Raw genomic sequence first — 14071 nt, 5'->3', positions numbered from 1 at the left:
TTACCTCCGCACCTGCCAGGGGACTGTGCTATAGATCTGATTCCGGGTGAGCCAGTGCCCCATGGAAGGATTTATCCCCTATCACTCCCTGAACAGAAGGCCATGGAGGAGTATATCGAGGAAGCGTTACATCAGGGCTACATCCGCCCTTCCACATCCCCTGCTGCTTCCAGCTTCTTCTTCGTGGCTAAGAAGGACGGGGGTTTGAGGCCTTGCATTGATTACCGGGTTCTAAACAAGAGTACCGTCAAGTTCCGCTATCCACTTCCTCTCATCTCAGTGGCATTGGAACATCTCCGCGAAGCCACCGTCTTCACCAAGTTAGACCTCCGCAGCGCGTATAACCTCATCCGGATACGTGAGGGGGACGAGTGGAAGACTGCCTTCGTGACCCCTACTGGGCACTACGAGTATCTTGTTATGCCGTATGGACTAGTAAACGCCCCCTCCGTATTCCAGGACTTTATGCATGAGGTGCTCCGGAAGTATCTACACCGGTTCGTCCTCGTATATATTGATGACATCCTAATCTACTCCCGGAGCTTGGCCAAACATCGCCACCACGTTGCGGAGGTCCTGAAACGCCTGAGAGAATTCCATCTGTTCCTTAAAGCCGAGAAATGTTCATTCCATCAGTCCTCAGTGCAGTTCCTTGGGTATGTCATCGACGACGGGGGTATCCAGATGGACGAGAGGAAGGTGGATGCCATCCAAAACTGGCCAGTTCCCACCACCATCAAAGAACTGCAAAGGTTCCTGGGTTTGGCCAACTTTTATCGGAGATTCATCCACCATTACAGTTCCATAACCAGTCCGCTCACCAGTATGCTGAGAGACAAACCCAAATCCCTGTCCTGGTCACCAGCTGCCACGGAGGCCTTTGATACCCTGAAGAACGCCTTCACCTCGGCACCGCTCCTCGTCCACACAGACCCCAAAAAAACGTTCGTGGTAGAGGTGCACGCCACCTACCATCTGGCAAGCTCCTTCCGCTGCCCATTCCCAATCGCCCTTGGTCACACCTAGGGGTTGATTTAATCTGGCCACCAGAACTCTTGGAACCAGTTCCTAGGCTGGGCTGAGTATGCACAGAACTCTTTTCGTCAGCCATCCACTGGACTCACTCCCTTCCAGTGCGTACTCGGGTACCAGCCCCCCTTATTCCCCTGGTCCGGGGAACCGTCGGATGTTCCCTCTGTCGATTACTGGTTCCGAGAGAGCGAGAGGGTCTGTTATCAGGGATATTGTGATAAGATAAATAGTTAAATGGGTGGAAATGAATGGATGTTTCAACATGATGAAAATATTTTTTACTGTTTTTAATTATGGTAATATTTATAAGTATTTATAATTTATATAGGCCTATTGTGCAGTATTTATAAGTAAATAGGCTACAATTACTCTGGTGCTTTTCATCATACAGGAATATCTGTAGCCATGCAATTACCAAATCAAATAATAGCCTAATAAAATAGTCATCTAAAAAGAAAGTCTAAATGCACAATCAAATAGCTTGAGGTCATTCAAATTCAACTAATGCAGAAAGGATGGTGATTAACTGGAGTGAATGAACCAATTAGGGTTGAATAAATTACATAATGTTGGATTTTACGATGAAACGAGGAGAGTTGAAAGATCACTTGGCACAAGCGCAATGCACAATGTGTGCGCCGGCATGAAGAGAGAGAAAGAAAGGTTTGATTCGGATGGAATAGACCACATAAAGGAAAGAGGGGTGGAATGAAATGTCAGAATAATCTGTTAAAAAAACAAGATATCTGTGTCTGAAATGATTGTGTAACTTTATAAAAACTGAGATTAACTATTAATCTATTGTCTATTAGAACAGCAGGCACAGCCTGCATAAAAACTAACGGGAAACATTGGCGTGGTGGTATTTCATAGGAGGTCCGATTTTTTTTCGCGATTCGGTTCTTTTGAACAGCTCGTTTCAAGAAGGTTCAAATACCGTAAGCGCTTCTTTTGCGCCTGGACGTAATTGCGTACGTGGTACTGACACGCCCTAAAATCATATTTAGCACATATTGCTTGCTGTTTATTGCTGTGCCAACCTTTAATTGCATTTCTTGGCTGAAAACTTTTTTTTTGTTTTTTTTGCGTGTTTTATTGAAAAGTTGTTTCTTGTGACAGATGTCATACAGTCAATCTGTATATTCCCAGTACGTTATTTGTAACATTTCTGTTAATTGTAATGGCTTTTAAAGTACCCTACAGCCAACAGTCGACAGTCAAATCTTCAGTTGGCTCAAAATATTCTTACCATCAGCTCATTTTTTCGGTTCGGACAGGTTTTTGCGCAAAATAAACGGTTCACAGTTCAATTATGCAGTTATAGCACACTACGTCTACATATTACTATTTCTTAAATATAAAAGTGTAGTGTACTGGAAAATAAAGTAGAGTAGCGTGCTAGTTAACGAGTCTTTTTAGTCCGTTTTAGTGAACCGCCTTTGCCGATTTATTAAAAAGATCCGACTCTACTGATTCATTGATCCAAAAGATTCGAAGGAGTCGTTCACGACATCGCTAGTATTTCAGCGCGGACACTTGGAGGCGCCCACAAGCTGTTCTGTGACAATTGATGGACCGATTAGGGAAGATGGACTTTGATAAACCACGGCCACACAATTAGTCTGATGAATTCTTCTGTGTTCTAAACTCCTTGTATGCCCGATCCCAGTCTACCGTTGCGGACTGCTTGTAATCTAAAGGTCTGTTCCATTTAAAGAAAAGGGGGCCCAGCACTTTTTTTCCAACATGCAATGGATGTGCACATGACCAGCTCTCTCTTTTGAATTGATGTTCTAATTAATTAAGCCATTAAATCCACCTCAGCTTTTTTTATTAGGGACAATGGCAGCGGTAACAAGTCCGGAAACGACACCTCAACCCCGGGTTTATTTTCAAACACCTCCCGGTACCGAAGAACAAGTGCCACAGAAACAAGGACGAGTGACCGTAAAATATGACAGAAAAGAGCTGAGGAGAAGACTGAATTTGGAGGAGTGGATAGTTAGCCAGTTAATGAATCTGTACGACTGCGAGGTAGGACACAAAACACTGTCATTGCTTTGATCGCGTGCAATCCTTTGTTGCAAGGAATGACAGCTCTTTCTTTCCAGTACTCGAGCACCGGTAAATTCTCTCGTTCCATTTGTCCTGTTCATTTTGCATGATAATTGCCTTGCTTTCATAAATTGTTGCTTATTAAGAGCAGCATGGCATCTTTTATTTTTATGTCTTGATTTTAATCGATGTTGATTTTATGGTTATGCATTTACACATGGAAGGGCGTGGCATGATAGAACTACAGACAAAGCCATAAAACAAAGGTGAGCGTCATGGACAGGTGCTGCGAGGAAAAAAAAAAGAGCACCTAATGCATCCATTCATATTTCATCGAAAAGTGGGCTTGCCTCATATGTTAATGTGACAGATCTATATGAGGATGGAGCTCCAGTTGCATGAACAAAGACATGGATTCCAATCCCAATATACTGTATTTATGTCTACAGATGCACAAAACCCAGGTATCACTGATTATGATTTTTATATCTATTGCACATATTTACAGTAGGTGACACTGGTCAAGATGTTTTTTTTTTTGTCTTCTTTGTAACCTCCTGGGATGTTTGGAATCACCCTTCTAGCAATTGTGATGATGTCATCTGTTCAGACATGCAAAGCATGCTTCACTTTGAGCTTGACTTAACCTCCAGGGCTAATATAACTGACCTAGATTATGTGCCACATAAAACTAGGCAGCTCTTAAAATGAGATTTTTCTGAATGCTCTTTTCAGCCTAGCGGTAGGCCTCATCCTGAGCAAAAATCTGGCTTTGGGAACACATTTCGCTTTGTCTCATTGACACTACAAAGTAGCCGAATCCATTGGATTTGCTTGAGAGCCTCTGACTTGGTTTGTGATGAATGTTTTTTTTTAAATGTCTGAATACAATCCTACACATTACTGTGATATTGAAATAATAATAAGGGAGAGAAAAATAGAAGCACACATATTTGAACCCATGAAATGTCATCTGAATCCCACAGGTTATTTGTATAATCATGTGGTTTGACAAGAGAACTCGTCCATTATACTGCTAGTCTCAGCAACATTTGGTCCAATTAGGTTGATGTTTAGAATGCACATCTTAAATCACAACTGCCCTCAGCAAAAACTGAAGATAAATGTTTGTACCTAAGAGGATAACCATGTACACTGACAAATTACATAACCTAATATGAACAAGTTATGGCCTTTTTTCAGAGTAGCATGGACAAAGTTTGGCTTAAATGTGATTTTGTTAAATGATTAGATTTGTGACAATATTGTGTGCCTTTAATGGCTGTGTTTCCCAGTCAGGTGTACATCTTCTCATTGAGCTCATGTTATTTAAATGTAACTTTACTGTAGAGCAGTGAAAGGAATAATATGTGATGGATAATGTACCGGTCATTATCACAAAATAAACTGGGTGATTAGGACGCTGATGCAGAGTGACTACTTAAATAAATAAATAAACTGACATGAAATACATACACTACCCTTCAAATGTTTGGGGTCAGAAAGAATTTTTTAATGTTTTTGAAAAGTCTATTACACATATGCTCACCACGGCTGAATTATTTTGATCTATAATACAGTAAAAACAGTAATATTTTGAAATATTATTACAATTTAAAACGACTGTTGTCTATTTTAATTTGTATTATTTTAAAATGTAATATTCTTGTGATGAGCATGAATTTTCAGCAATCATTCTAATACGCTGATTTGCTGCTCAAGAAAAATTTATTACTATCAATGTTAAATATTTTTGTGGAAACTTTGATACATTTTTTACCAGGATTCTTTGATGAATAGAAATTTGAACAGCCTTGAAATATAAATACTTTGGAACATGATACATGTATTTACTGTCACTTTTGATCAATTTAATGCAATTTAACCCTTGCTGAATAAAGTTATTAATTTCTTTCAGAAGACTCTTAGTGACCCCTTGTGTGAACTTTTGAACTAAAGTGTATATTTAATAATTTATGTAGGAAATTGGTTGTAAATTGTGTTTTATATTGTAACTGTATGACAGCAATAAATTCATAAACACAAAATTCCACAATGGAAGAGGTGCTAATATGCATCCTTTAGTGGAAAATAAGGTACAAAGATGTCAATAGGCCTTGGCCATTGTCATTACTGAGCCCTGATTTGACCATAGAATACCATGATTGATCAGTCAGAAGTAAATATTCTAAAGAGCCAATATTATGCACTTCTCAGTCCCATTACTGGTTTATGAAGTGCTGCATTAATAGATGCAAGAGGTGTTTATGAGTAGCACCTCTGGAAAGGCTTTGGTCAGCTGTGGTGTGCTAGAGGGACTCTACAATATGGGTCAGTGTGAAGGGTTTCATAACAGACCTGCTTTCTTAATGTCTGCAATAGCACATACACTTGAAGAAAAACATGTGACAGTTCCTTCCACAGCAGCTTTCCTCCCCCATCTCCCTCAGCACATATAAACTCACTAATGGTGCTTAATAGCACTGCAGGAACAGCAAAATGAGAGTGAATCTTTGATGAAAAGGAGTGTGACTGCAAACTAGCTGCAATAAGACATAAAAATCCTGGGGTTTTACACAGCAGAGGCTAAAGCTGTGGTTGTGCTTCCAGTCACTTACTGTGTCTCAATCTAAGAAGCTATCAGACAGCATTGTGTGGATCAGCCCATCCTGTTGTGCAGAGAGGATGTCATGCACAAAGGCCAGGGTTAGCTGGATTTCTGCTCTCAGAAAAAAAAAAGAAAATATGCAAAAATGGTACCTGTAGGAGTGCAACAGCTTGTGGGGCAACTCTGTATCTTATCTACCACTAAAAGGTTTACCTTAAAGGGATAGTCCATCCAAAAAATGAAAATTGTCACCATTTACTCACCCTCATGCCATTTCAAACCTGTATGACTTTCTTTCTTCTGTGAAACACAAAAGAAGGTATTTTGAAGAATGTTGGCAACCAGTTCCCAACGGTTCCCATTGACCTCCATTATATGGACAAAAAATACAATAAAATCAATGGCAACCAAACATGTTTGGTTACCAACATTCTTCAAAATATCTTCTTTTGTGTTCTGCCAAAAAAAATAAAAAGTCGTACAGGTTTGGAATGTCATGAAGGTGAGTAAATGATGGCAGATTTTTCATTTTTTCATTGCTACTCTGAAGTACCAACATGCACCTCTCAGTGGTATATAAGGTACAAAGTTGTCCCTTGTGACAAGCTGTTTTAACCATTGTACAATTTTTGCACATTTGTGGGCGAGTGTGGGATCAAGAGATGTTCGCCTGATTGATTTCACCTCATACTGGTCTACACAGTTCATGATCTGACCGCCGTTCTGTAGCTTGTGAATTATTCACTTTGACTATTTTTTCACAGGAGTCCCCATTAACATCTCTTCTCATCAGTGGTTCTGTATTTTGCAGGAGGATGAGGTGCCTGAGCTGGAAATAGATGTGGATGAGCTGCTGGACCTGTCCAGTGATGTCGAGAGAGCCATTCGAGTGAAGGTCTAATCAGATCTTTAATACATTTACTTGATTCTGTTCGCTTCAGATATCTCCTCGTAAGAATATTAACGTTCCCACAAGACCGAATTGTGCTGTAGTACCCCTCTGACATTTCATCTGCAGGTGCTTTGACAGTAATCCTTCAGCTCGCAAGCTCTTTTTGAAGACTGAATTTTCAGCCGGAGATTTATTTCAGCATTTTGCGTCAGCTTTCCGCTTTCATTGGTACACAGTTGGAAAAACAGCAGATTAGTCTGAAAGGCATTAATTCTCTTTCCATTTTTGTTTTCAGATGCTGCTGGTCGACTGTTATAAGCCTAATGATGTAAGTGCCATTTTGAACATTAATAGCATTAGCAATTACCTTCATTACAGGCGGTCATGATATTCTCAGAGCCACTGAGTCACTCATTACAATGCGATTATGCTTCATTTAATCACACTCTGGACAGAAATATGCTTTTTCTTGCCATAATTCTCACTCTGGCCACTTGCAGGATTTCGTAGCGGCGTTGCTGGAGAAGGTCCGAGGGATGCAGAAACTCAGCACCCCGCAGAAGAAAGGGGAGCTGACGCCATGACGTCACCACAGCTCCTCCCACCACCACAAAACCAACCTGTCACTCCAAACCCAGAGGAGAGATGCAGGCACGCAGACCCAACCACTAAACCACAGCGTCTGTCAAATGGAAATCAATGATACGAGTCCAGCCAAGCCAATCTCAGCTGCAGGTTGAACACTACAAACTGTTTTTACTTCGTCTTAGTACTGTTTCAGCATATCTTACATGTAGAGAGTGTGGTAGTGTCCCTTTAGCTTAAAACTCCCGTGGTGATTTAGGGAAAGGAATCAAATGGTTGATGTTACAGTTACAATGTTCACTAATACACTTCTTTCAGCCACTTGACTTGGCTTGATGTGTCCGTCTGTAATCGAGTAGGAAATTAAGCCGATTTCTTTTCACCCCCTTTTTTGTCGGTCTCTCACATCTGCTGTCTTTCGTAAGGGCGGAATAATTTTTTGCAGGCCAGAAAATAGTTTGTAGATGTGGGGTTTCAGGTTTTGGGGTGTGTTGATGTAATGCGGGAAGAGGGAGGGGGGGATGAGAATTGTGAACTTGTGTTTTGTAAGCCATTTTTAATCTACCATTTTTAGGAAAAAAACACAGGTCTGTGTTTAGTACTACTGCTTTTAAAAATCATTAGACTGAGGAAAATGTAAACTAGTTTGAGGATGAAGAGTAGCAATATCGATAGAGTGAATTTGCCAATTTGTTACATCTGATATTTTTACTAATCTTTACAAAAATGAAGAGTATGCCTAATTGTGATGAAGGCTAAGAATGAAAATGCTTTGGTGGTGGAGGCCAAGGTTAATGCTAAATAAAGCTCAAAGCCCACATATCTTTTGTAAATAAAACGTTTATTCAATTTCAAGTGAACCAGATTTGAGAAATGCAAATGTTAATGATCAGAACTTGTTGGAATGGCAGAACCTGTATTGTGCACTCTCACAACCAAATACGTGTAGTAAGGCTCTCAAATAAAGAATGGTGCTACATACATGTCTGAAAAGCTGTGTCATTCTTTTTTTCAAAGTGGAAACATCTAAAAAAAAAAAAATGAAGTGTCATTACAGAGCTTATTTTTTTCTGTAACCTTCTGAATATCTGAAAACGGTCTTTAAAGGGATAGTCAGCCCAAAAATGAAAGCTCTGTCATGTACTCACAGTAATTGTCATTCAAACTTGTAGGACTTTTCTATGTCACACAAAAGAGGATAATTTAAAGAATATTCAGAATCTTCAGTTCCATCGACTTGCATTCTATTTATTTTTTATTTTTGGTCCATACAATGGAAGTCAATGGGAACAGAAACCATTTAGCTACCAGCATTCTTCAAAATATTTTCTTGTATGCTCTACCAAAGAAAGAAAGTCGTACAGTTTTGGAATGACACGACAGTGAATAAATGATAGCGCTTTCACAGACTCTCCCTTTGACACCTGAAGTTTGACACACCAGTACAGCAGTTAAGTGTGCAGCTGCAGTCGTTAATCTTGCTGCAAAAACACTGATTTTAAATGCTTAAGACTGACAGCCCCACAAATCTGTCACTATAAATCAGATCTTCTCTCAATGCTCAACAGTTCTACTTCAAAGATGAGTGTGGCACCACCTAGTGGGAAAACAGAGATTTGCAAAATGAGACAATGTGGTACAAGTATATATAGTGGTTCTCAACCTTTTGGACTGGATTGTCAAGCACAATTTTTTTAAAAAAGCCCCTCCCATATAAGGTAAGATATTTCTGCCAGTATCGCTATAATTATGACAAAGCAGCTTTTTAAAATAAACTGGGGAACAAACAGAAACTATTCCTTAGGAAGCATTTTAATTAGGTTTGTTTTTATTAATAATATTATGAATATTAATTGCATATTCATTTGAAAGTCATCCTGCAGCCCTCTTGAAAGTTTGCTGAGGCCCTTCAGCCACACTTAAAAGTATATAAATGTCACTGTGTTGACAAAACATCAAACTAAGTGGCATCTGCAAACAAATGAAGCTAAATATTTTTGAATATCAATGTCATTTTCTGAAATTTTCTTTATATAGAGTACAAAGTCATTCATATATTTTTAAGAGCAGCTTAAGTGTCCAAATATTTTACCAATACTAAGTCAAAGTGAATAACCTTCTATGGATCCCTAACAAATCAAGCTTTCATTTTTCATTTAGTGTTGAAAACAATATAATATTAACGCGCTTGATATCAGACTCAATGTTAAGAACTAAAGGAAGGATTGTTAATCATCTTACCAGGAATTTTAGGTGGCGCTCCTCTGTCGCCATAACCTGTAGTTGAACAGTCACATATTTCAAAATATGGTCTAAAAATCATACATTTTTCATAGATTTTGAAACTCATAGAACATATTACATTTCCGTAACACTCACCAAGCTCAGAGGGAATAACCAGCTTCCTCTTCTCACCCTCACACATCCTAAGAGTTAAGAGAAGGAACATCATATGCCAAATAGTCTTTTTATAAATCGAGACATCAAAGATATGACACGGGGAAAGAAAAAAGAAATAAGATGACAAACTTGAACCCTATCACACTCTAGACAGTTTGCAGACCACTAGGCCACAGCATCAACACATGCTAATATATCTAACAGAGTTTCACAATGGCTCCTAAATCTAATCTTTAGAAGACTAACGTTAGGTTCATCTCTTTAAATCCTAATCCTGAATGATGTATGACACAGAATCTCAGATTATCTAGAAACGCAGTAGAGCTGCCGCTCACCCCAACAAACCCTGATCCCAGCCCTTGATGACCTGTCCCGTGCCAAGAGTGAAGGTGAAGGGCTGATTCCTCGGTATACTGCTGTCAAATTCTGTCCCATCCTCCAGTTTCCCCTGCAGATAAAAACAGACAGTTAGAAGACACATTTTTTTTGCCATGAATAATATTTAGGTCAGAACATTCAGACACTTACAGTGTAGTGCATGTTCAACACGTCTCCCTTTCGGGACTTTATAGGACAGTTGTCCACTCTTTTCTTGATTCCAATCTGTAGTTTTTTCTTTTCAGCCCCTTGCACAAGTGCCATGGGGATGGACATCAGAGTGACAGCTAATACCAAATTCAGTCTCATGTCTGTGGAAAAAAGAAACATCAGAGCTCAGAAATGACATGAATGAAATTAATCTCGGACCACAAAACAGTGCTCATCTCTGCGCATGCGTATCTTCTCCACACAAAAGTACACGTTATCATTTAATAGATGCAATAATTGGCTGTTAGAAGCAGAAGCCTTCTAAATTAGCTTACACTCACTCATCTATAAGGTGCATTTTAACTAGCAAAACACTTCCGCTAATCACAGCAGTTGTACCGTGCTGGATTTATTTTAGAGGAAGTTAATTGGATGACGGCTACGGTTTTCGGCTGAATCATGTTTATTAGGAAAATTCGCTTACTGTATCGTGTGCTACAGATTTAGCCGTCTACAAATAGAGACGCCTGGGATAATTATCTATTGTAGTCATTTGAATGCTTAACTGGTAGATAAAAATGCAATTACCTGTAATAAGAATAATACAGTCGTCCCTGCTGAATCTTAGGATGAGTCTTTCATCAGGAAGTGACGTCAGCAGGCCAGGATTGCTTCCTACTAGCTTTGCAAAATTCAGTACGTCATTTAAAGAGGGTTAAGAAATAATAATAATAATAATAATAATAACTATATGTATTTTTAACCTATGTAATATTCAAATAAGAATGTTACTTAATACTACACTGACAAATCAGACGCGGTAATATTACAGGTAGCTTTGAGGAAATACTGGGGTGGTGAAACGGGACTTTTATTTTGTTTGTCGCCACGATTATTGAGCTTGCACCATAGACTGTATAAAAACAGGCTTGCACACATGAGGGCGCTATTTCCTTATGAATTACTTTATTTGTACACCAGGTAAACCCCAGTGATACACTTTAAACACGGTTACAATATTATTATATAGTCGAACCGTTTTAAAGATTAGGAGGGAAATTAGTAAAATAAGTCATTTATTGTGTAGTGCAAAGTGGGTGTCAATGTAAGCAAGATGGTGGCTATATATATATATATATTCAAAAGCAACAGGCTGTCTCTCAATTAACTTTGTATTGTACTGCATTATATGTTTTGCCCCCACTATGAAAATTACAGCAATCTGATCATAAAACTAAGCAAAATAGTAGTAAGCATCTTACTAAGACATCTTATTGGGAGATGTAGAGTAGCAACTGATATTTAGAAATTTGTGTAAGTAGTCTGATATAAAAATCTCATCGAGTTTCATTGCAAGCTATCAGAATTGCAATATATTAATACGATCTGCACAAAATTTGATATTTTTGCTCAGTTTGGGCCTCTGAATAAACCTGAACATTTTGTTCCTTCTCTCGCGTGAGCTCCATATTCTCACAATATTACTACTATATGGGTCATAAAACCCTATCAGATATGATACAAAACATAAAACACATGATTTTTTTTTCTATTTAGATGGTTCTTAAAAGGTTCAATAAACTGCTCCATTAAAAAAAGAAATAAAAATAAAAAATCAGACTATTATTTTATATGACAGGCTTTGAGGGTTAAAACGACAAGTAGCAGAAATCTTTTCAGGAAGAGGTGCACATATTCAACCTCCACCCTGAACAAAAGCATCAACATAATCACTTCATTCATCTCTGTCTGAAGGTTTCTCATTTCAATCCCATGAGTGACATGTGCCTCTACTGTATGTGACTGCAATAAAAAAAAGGTTTCCGTTGCTGTGGGTGACCAAAGGTGGGCAGACAGCCTTCTTCATTCTGTCATTTGACTCTCTCTCCTGTGGCTTGTTTCAGTGAGACGGACTGAATGCTAATGAGTCAGCTGCTCTCCCCAAAATGATCCTCTCCCCACCCCCCCACAAGTGTCTCTTACTGCCCCAATAAATCACAACAGACTCAATCTATGGGCGGGTGTGCGTTACATTTGACCTTAAATTAATAAATTATTACAGGCTTCAGCAGAGGTTCAGTAATCACACTGTGCCTACCAAATGTCGCCATCACAGATTGTTGGTTAAAATTAAAAATGTTTTGACATTGACAAAATTAATTGAAGACTATATATTGCCTCGACAATGTGTTCATGTCTTATCTGAGAATTAAATGCTGCTCCACATTGAGGTACAGTGCTTGTCTGAGTGCTTGCATTTGGAAGTTTGTAACTTACTGTAGCAGATACTGAGCAGGGCAGATACTGACCCAATGGACAAAATACACAAAGACCCATCCTCAAAGGATTTAAAAACACCTTCCCAGGTTCTCCTGTTCTCCTTACTGAGCACAACAGTGACTGCACACTTTTTCTAGTGGCCTTGATTTAGATAGTATTTTTCACCAGTGATATAAAAAGAAAAAGAAAAAAACTAAAAGGCATTTAAAAAATAATAAAATAAATTAAACCCATGACCCTACATAGGACACATTAAAATAAAATAAAATAATAAAATAAGATAAACTGAACTAAACTAAAATAAGAGCATGCACAAGACTGTTCTTTTATGAGGGAATGAACTAGGGTAATCAATCCAAAACTATGGTACAATATAAAATAACTGATTACAGTCATTGAGTAGAAGCGTAAATATTCTAAGTTTATTGCAAAATAATCAGTTAAATACAAATATATAAGTAGTTTGAATGTGAAGGCAGACTGGATTGTGGGAAGCATATTCACTGTATTTTCAAGGAAAATTAAATGAATTGACTTCTACATTCACTTGACATTCTTGGAGCTCACGGTGAGTCTGTTTTGAAAGCTTTGTGTGTTATTTTTATTGTTAAAAATCAATTTCTCTATGAAGAAAGTGAATTTGATTTATACTTCTGTAATCTTATTGTTGCACTCTATTGCATTATGTGTTTTTGTGTTTCTCTGCTTCCTGTATTCATATTGTGTGTCCTTGCTAGCACCCCGAAAACCCATGAACATCAACACAACAATGCTGTTATACATATTTTCCCAAACACGGTGAAGCACGAGCTAGCAGAAGATGACCCTTTCAACACAAACAAATCTTTGCGAATGACTAGTCAAGTTCTGGAGTCACGAGTGATGAATTTTAATGAAAGCAACCACATAAAATCCTGTCTGGTAGCTGAATGTGCTCTATCTTTCTATATGGCGAAATAATGTAACAGTCCAGAACAAGAGTTATTTTACTGGTGGGTATGTTGAAGTGCTTTAGTAATTTGTTTTGTTTAATCAGAACTTGTAAAATGCCTTCAGCAAATGTAACTACACACAGACTGTGTACAATGCATACAGAATTGAAAAGATGAGAAGAGGTTTGAGCACATGTTCTTGAGAAAATAAAGTCAGAACAGACTCATAGTGCTACAGGTTCTAGTGAGAAGGTAAATAAAAGCAGTATAACAGAGGAAGGTCACTAGTAGTTCTTGAGAGTAATGAAGCTGTACAGGTCATTGATTAGACACAGGTGATGCAGGACCTGTAATATGGTTCATGTTCCTGTTGCAGTGAACCAGTGCGGCCCAAAGCAGACGGTGACTAATCAGTTAAGAGTACCTCATGATAAAATTGTAAAATCACATTGGCGAGAGAGACTGAATTTACTGGGCTGGTGCAGGAAGCACACTGATTTCTGTGCCCTTCGTGATAATAAATGTGCTGATGATGTCCTCTTCAAGATCTTGAGAAATAATTTGGTCCACGAAGGAAATGATCTGCTTCAGTGGTTTTGAAATACTCTTTATGGCCAAAAGTATCTGGTGACTGCATCTTTTAGGGGGGCCCTGTGGCCACTGAGATTTCAACAGAGGGAGACCCTTTAATGATAATTTTATTTAATGTTGCAATGAAATGAAAGTTGTGACGTACAAATGAGTGCAAAGGATTATTGT

At 38.6% G+C, this 14071-nt stretch overlaps 2 protein-coding genes across 3 annotated transcripts; one reads left to right on the top strand and one right to left on the bottom strand.

Annotated features, from left to right (window-relative positions):
* The first annotated feature begins 2569 nt into the window (after positions 1 to 2569).
* LOC107715374 (protein phosphatase 1 regulatory subunit 14B-like) lies at positions 2570 to 8199 on the top strand. Of its 2 annotated transcripts, XM_016521501.1 has the most exons (5): positions 2570 to 2732; positions 2870 to 3066; positions 6507 to 6590; positions 6883 to 6915; positions 7088 to 8199. In XM_016521501.1, the coding sequence occupies exons 2-5, from the start codon at positions 2875 to 2877 to the stop codon at positions 7169 to 7171; spliced, it is 393 nt and encodes a 130-aa protein (XP_016376987.1). In that variant the 5' UTR covers positions 2570 to 2732; positions 2870 to 2874; the 3' UTR covers positions 7172 to 8199. The 2 variants fall into 2 exon arrangements, with proteins under 2 accessions (XP_016376987.1, XP_016376988.1); XM_016521502.1 differs by lacking the exon at positions 2570 to 2732 and having other exon boundaries at positions 2755 to 3066.
* A 286-nt stretch (positions 8200 to 8485) lies between these two features.
* On the bottom strand, positions 8486 to 10786 carry fkbp2 (FKBP prolyl isomerase 2). Its single transcript, XM_016521500.1, has 6 exons — positions 10689 to 10786; positions 10101 to 10261; positions 9908 to 10020; positions 9552 to 9598; positions 9414 to 9449; positions 8486 to 8769 (listed from the first exon to the last, which is right to left on the bottom strand). The coding sequence occupies exons 2-6, from the start codon at positions 10257 to 10259 to the stop codon at positions 8708 to 8710; spliced, it is 417 nt and encodes a 138-aa protein (XP_016376986.1). The 5' UTR covers positions 10260 to 10261; positions 10689 to 10786; the 3' UTR covers positions 8486 to 8707.
* Positions 10787 to 14071: the final 3285 nt, after the last annotated feature.

Source organism: Sinocyclocheilus rhinocerous, unplaced genomic scaffold, assembly GCF_001515625.1.
Source record: "Sinocyclocheilus rhinocerous isolate Xijiao unplaced genomic scaffold, SAMN03320098_v1.1 scaffold299, whole genome shotgun sequence".
NCBI lineage: Eukaryota > Metazoa > Chordata > Actinopteri > Cypriniformes > Cyprinidae > Sinocyclocheilus > Sinocyclocheilus rhinocerous.
This window is presented reverse-complemented; position numbering and strand designations above follow the sequence as displayed.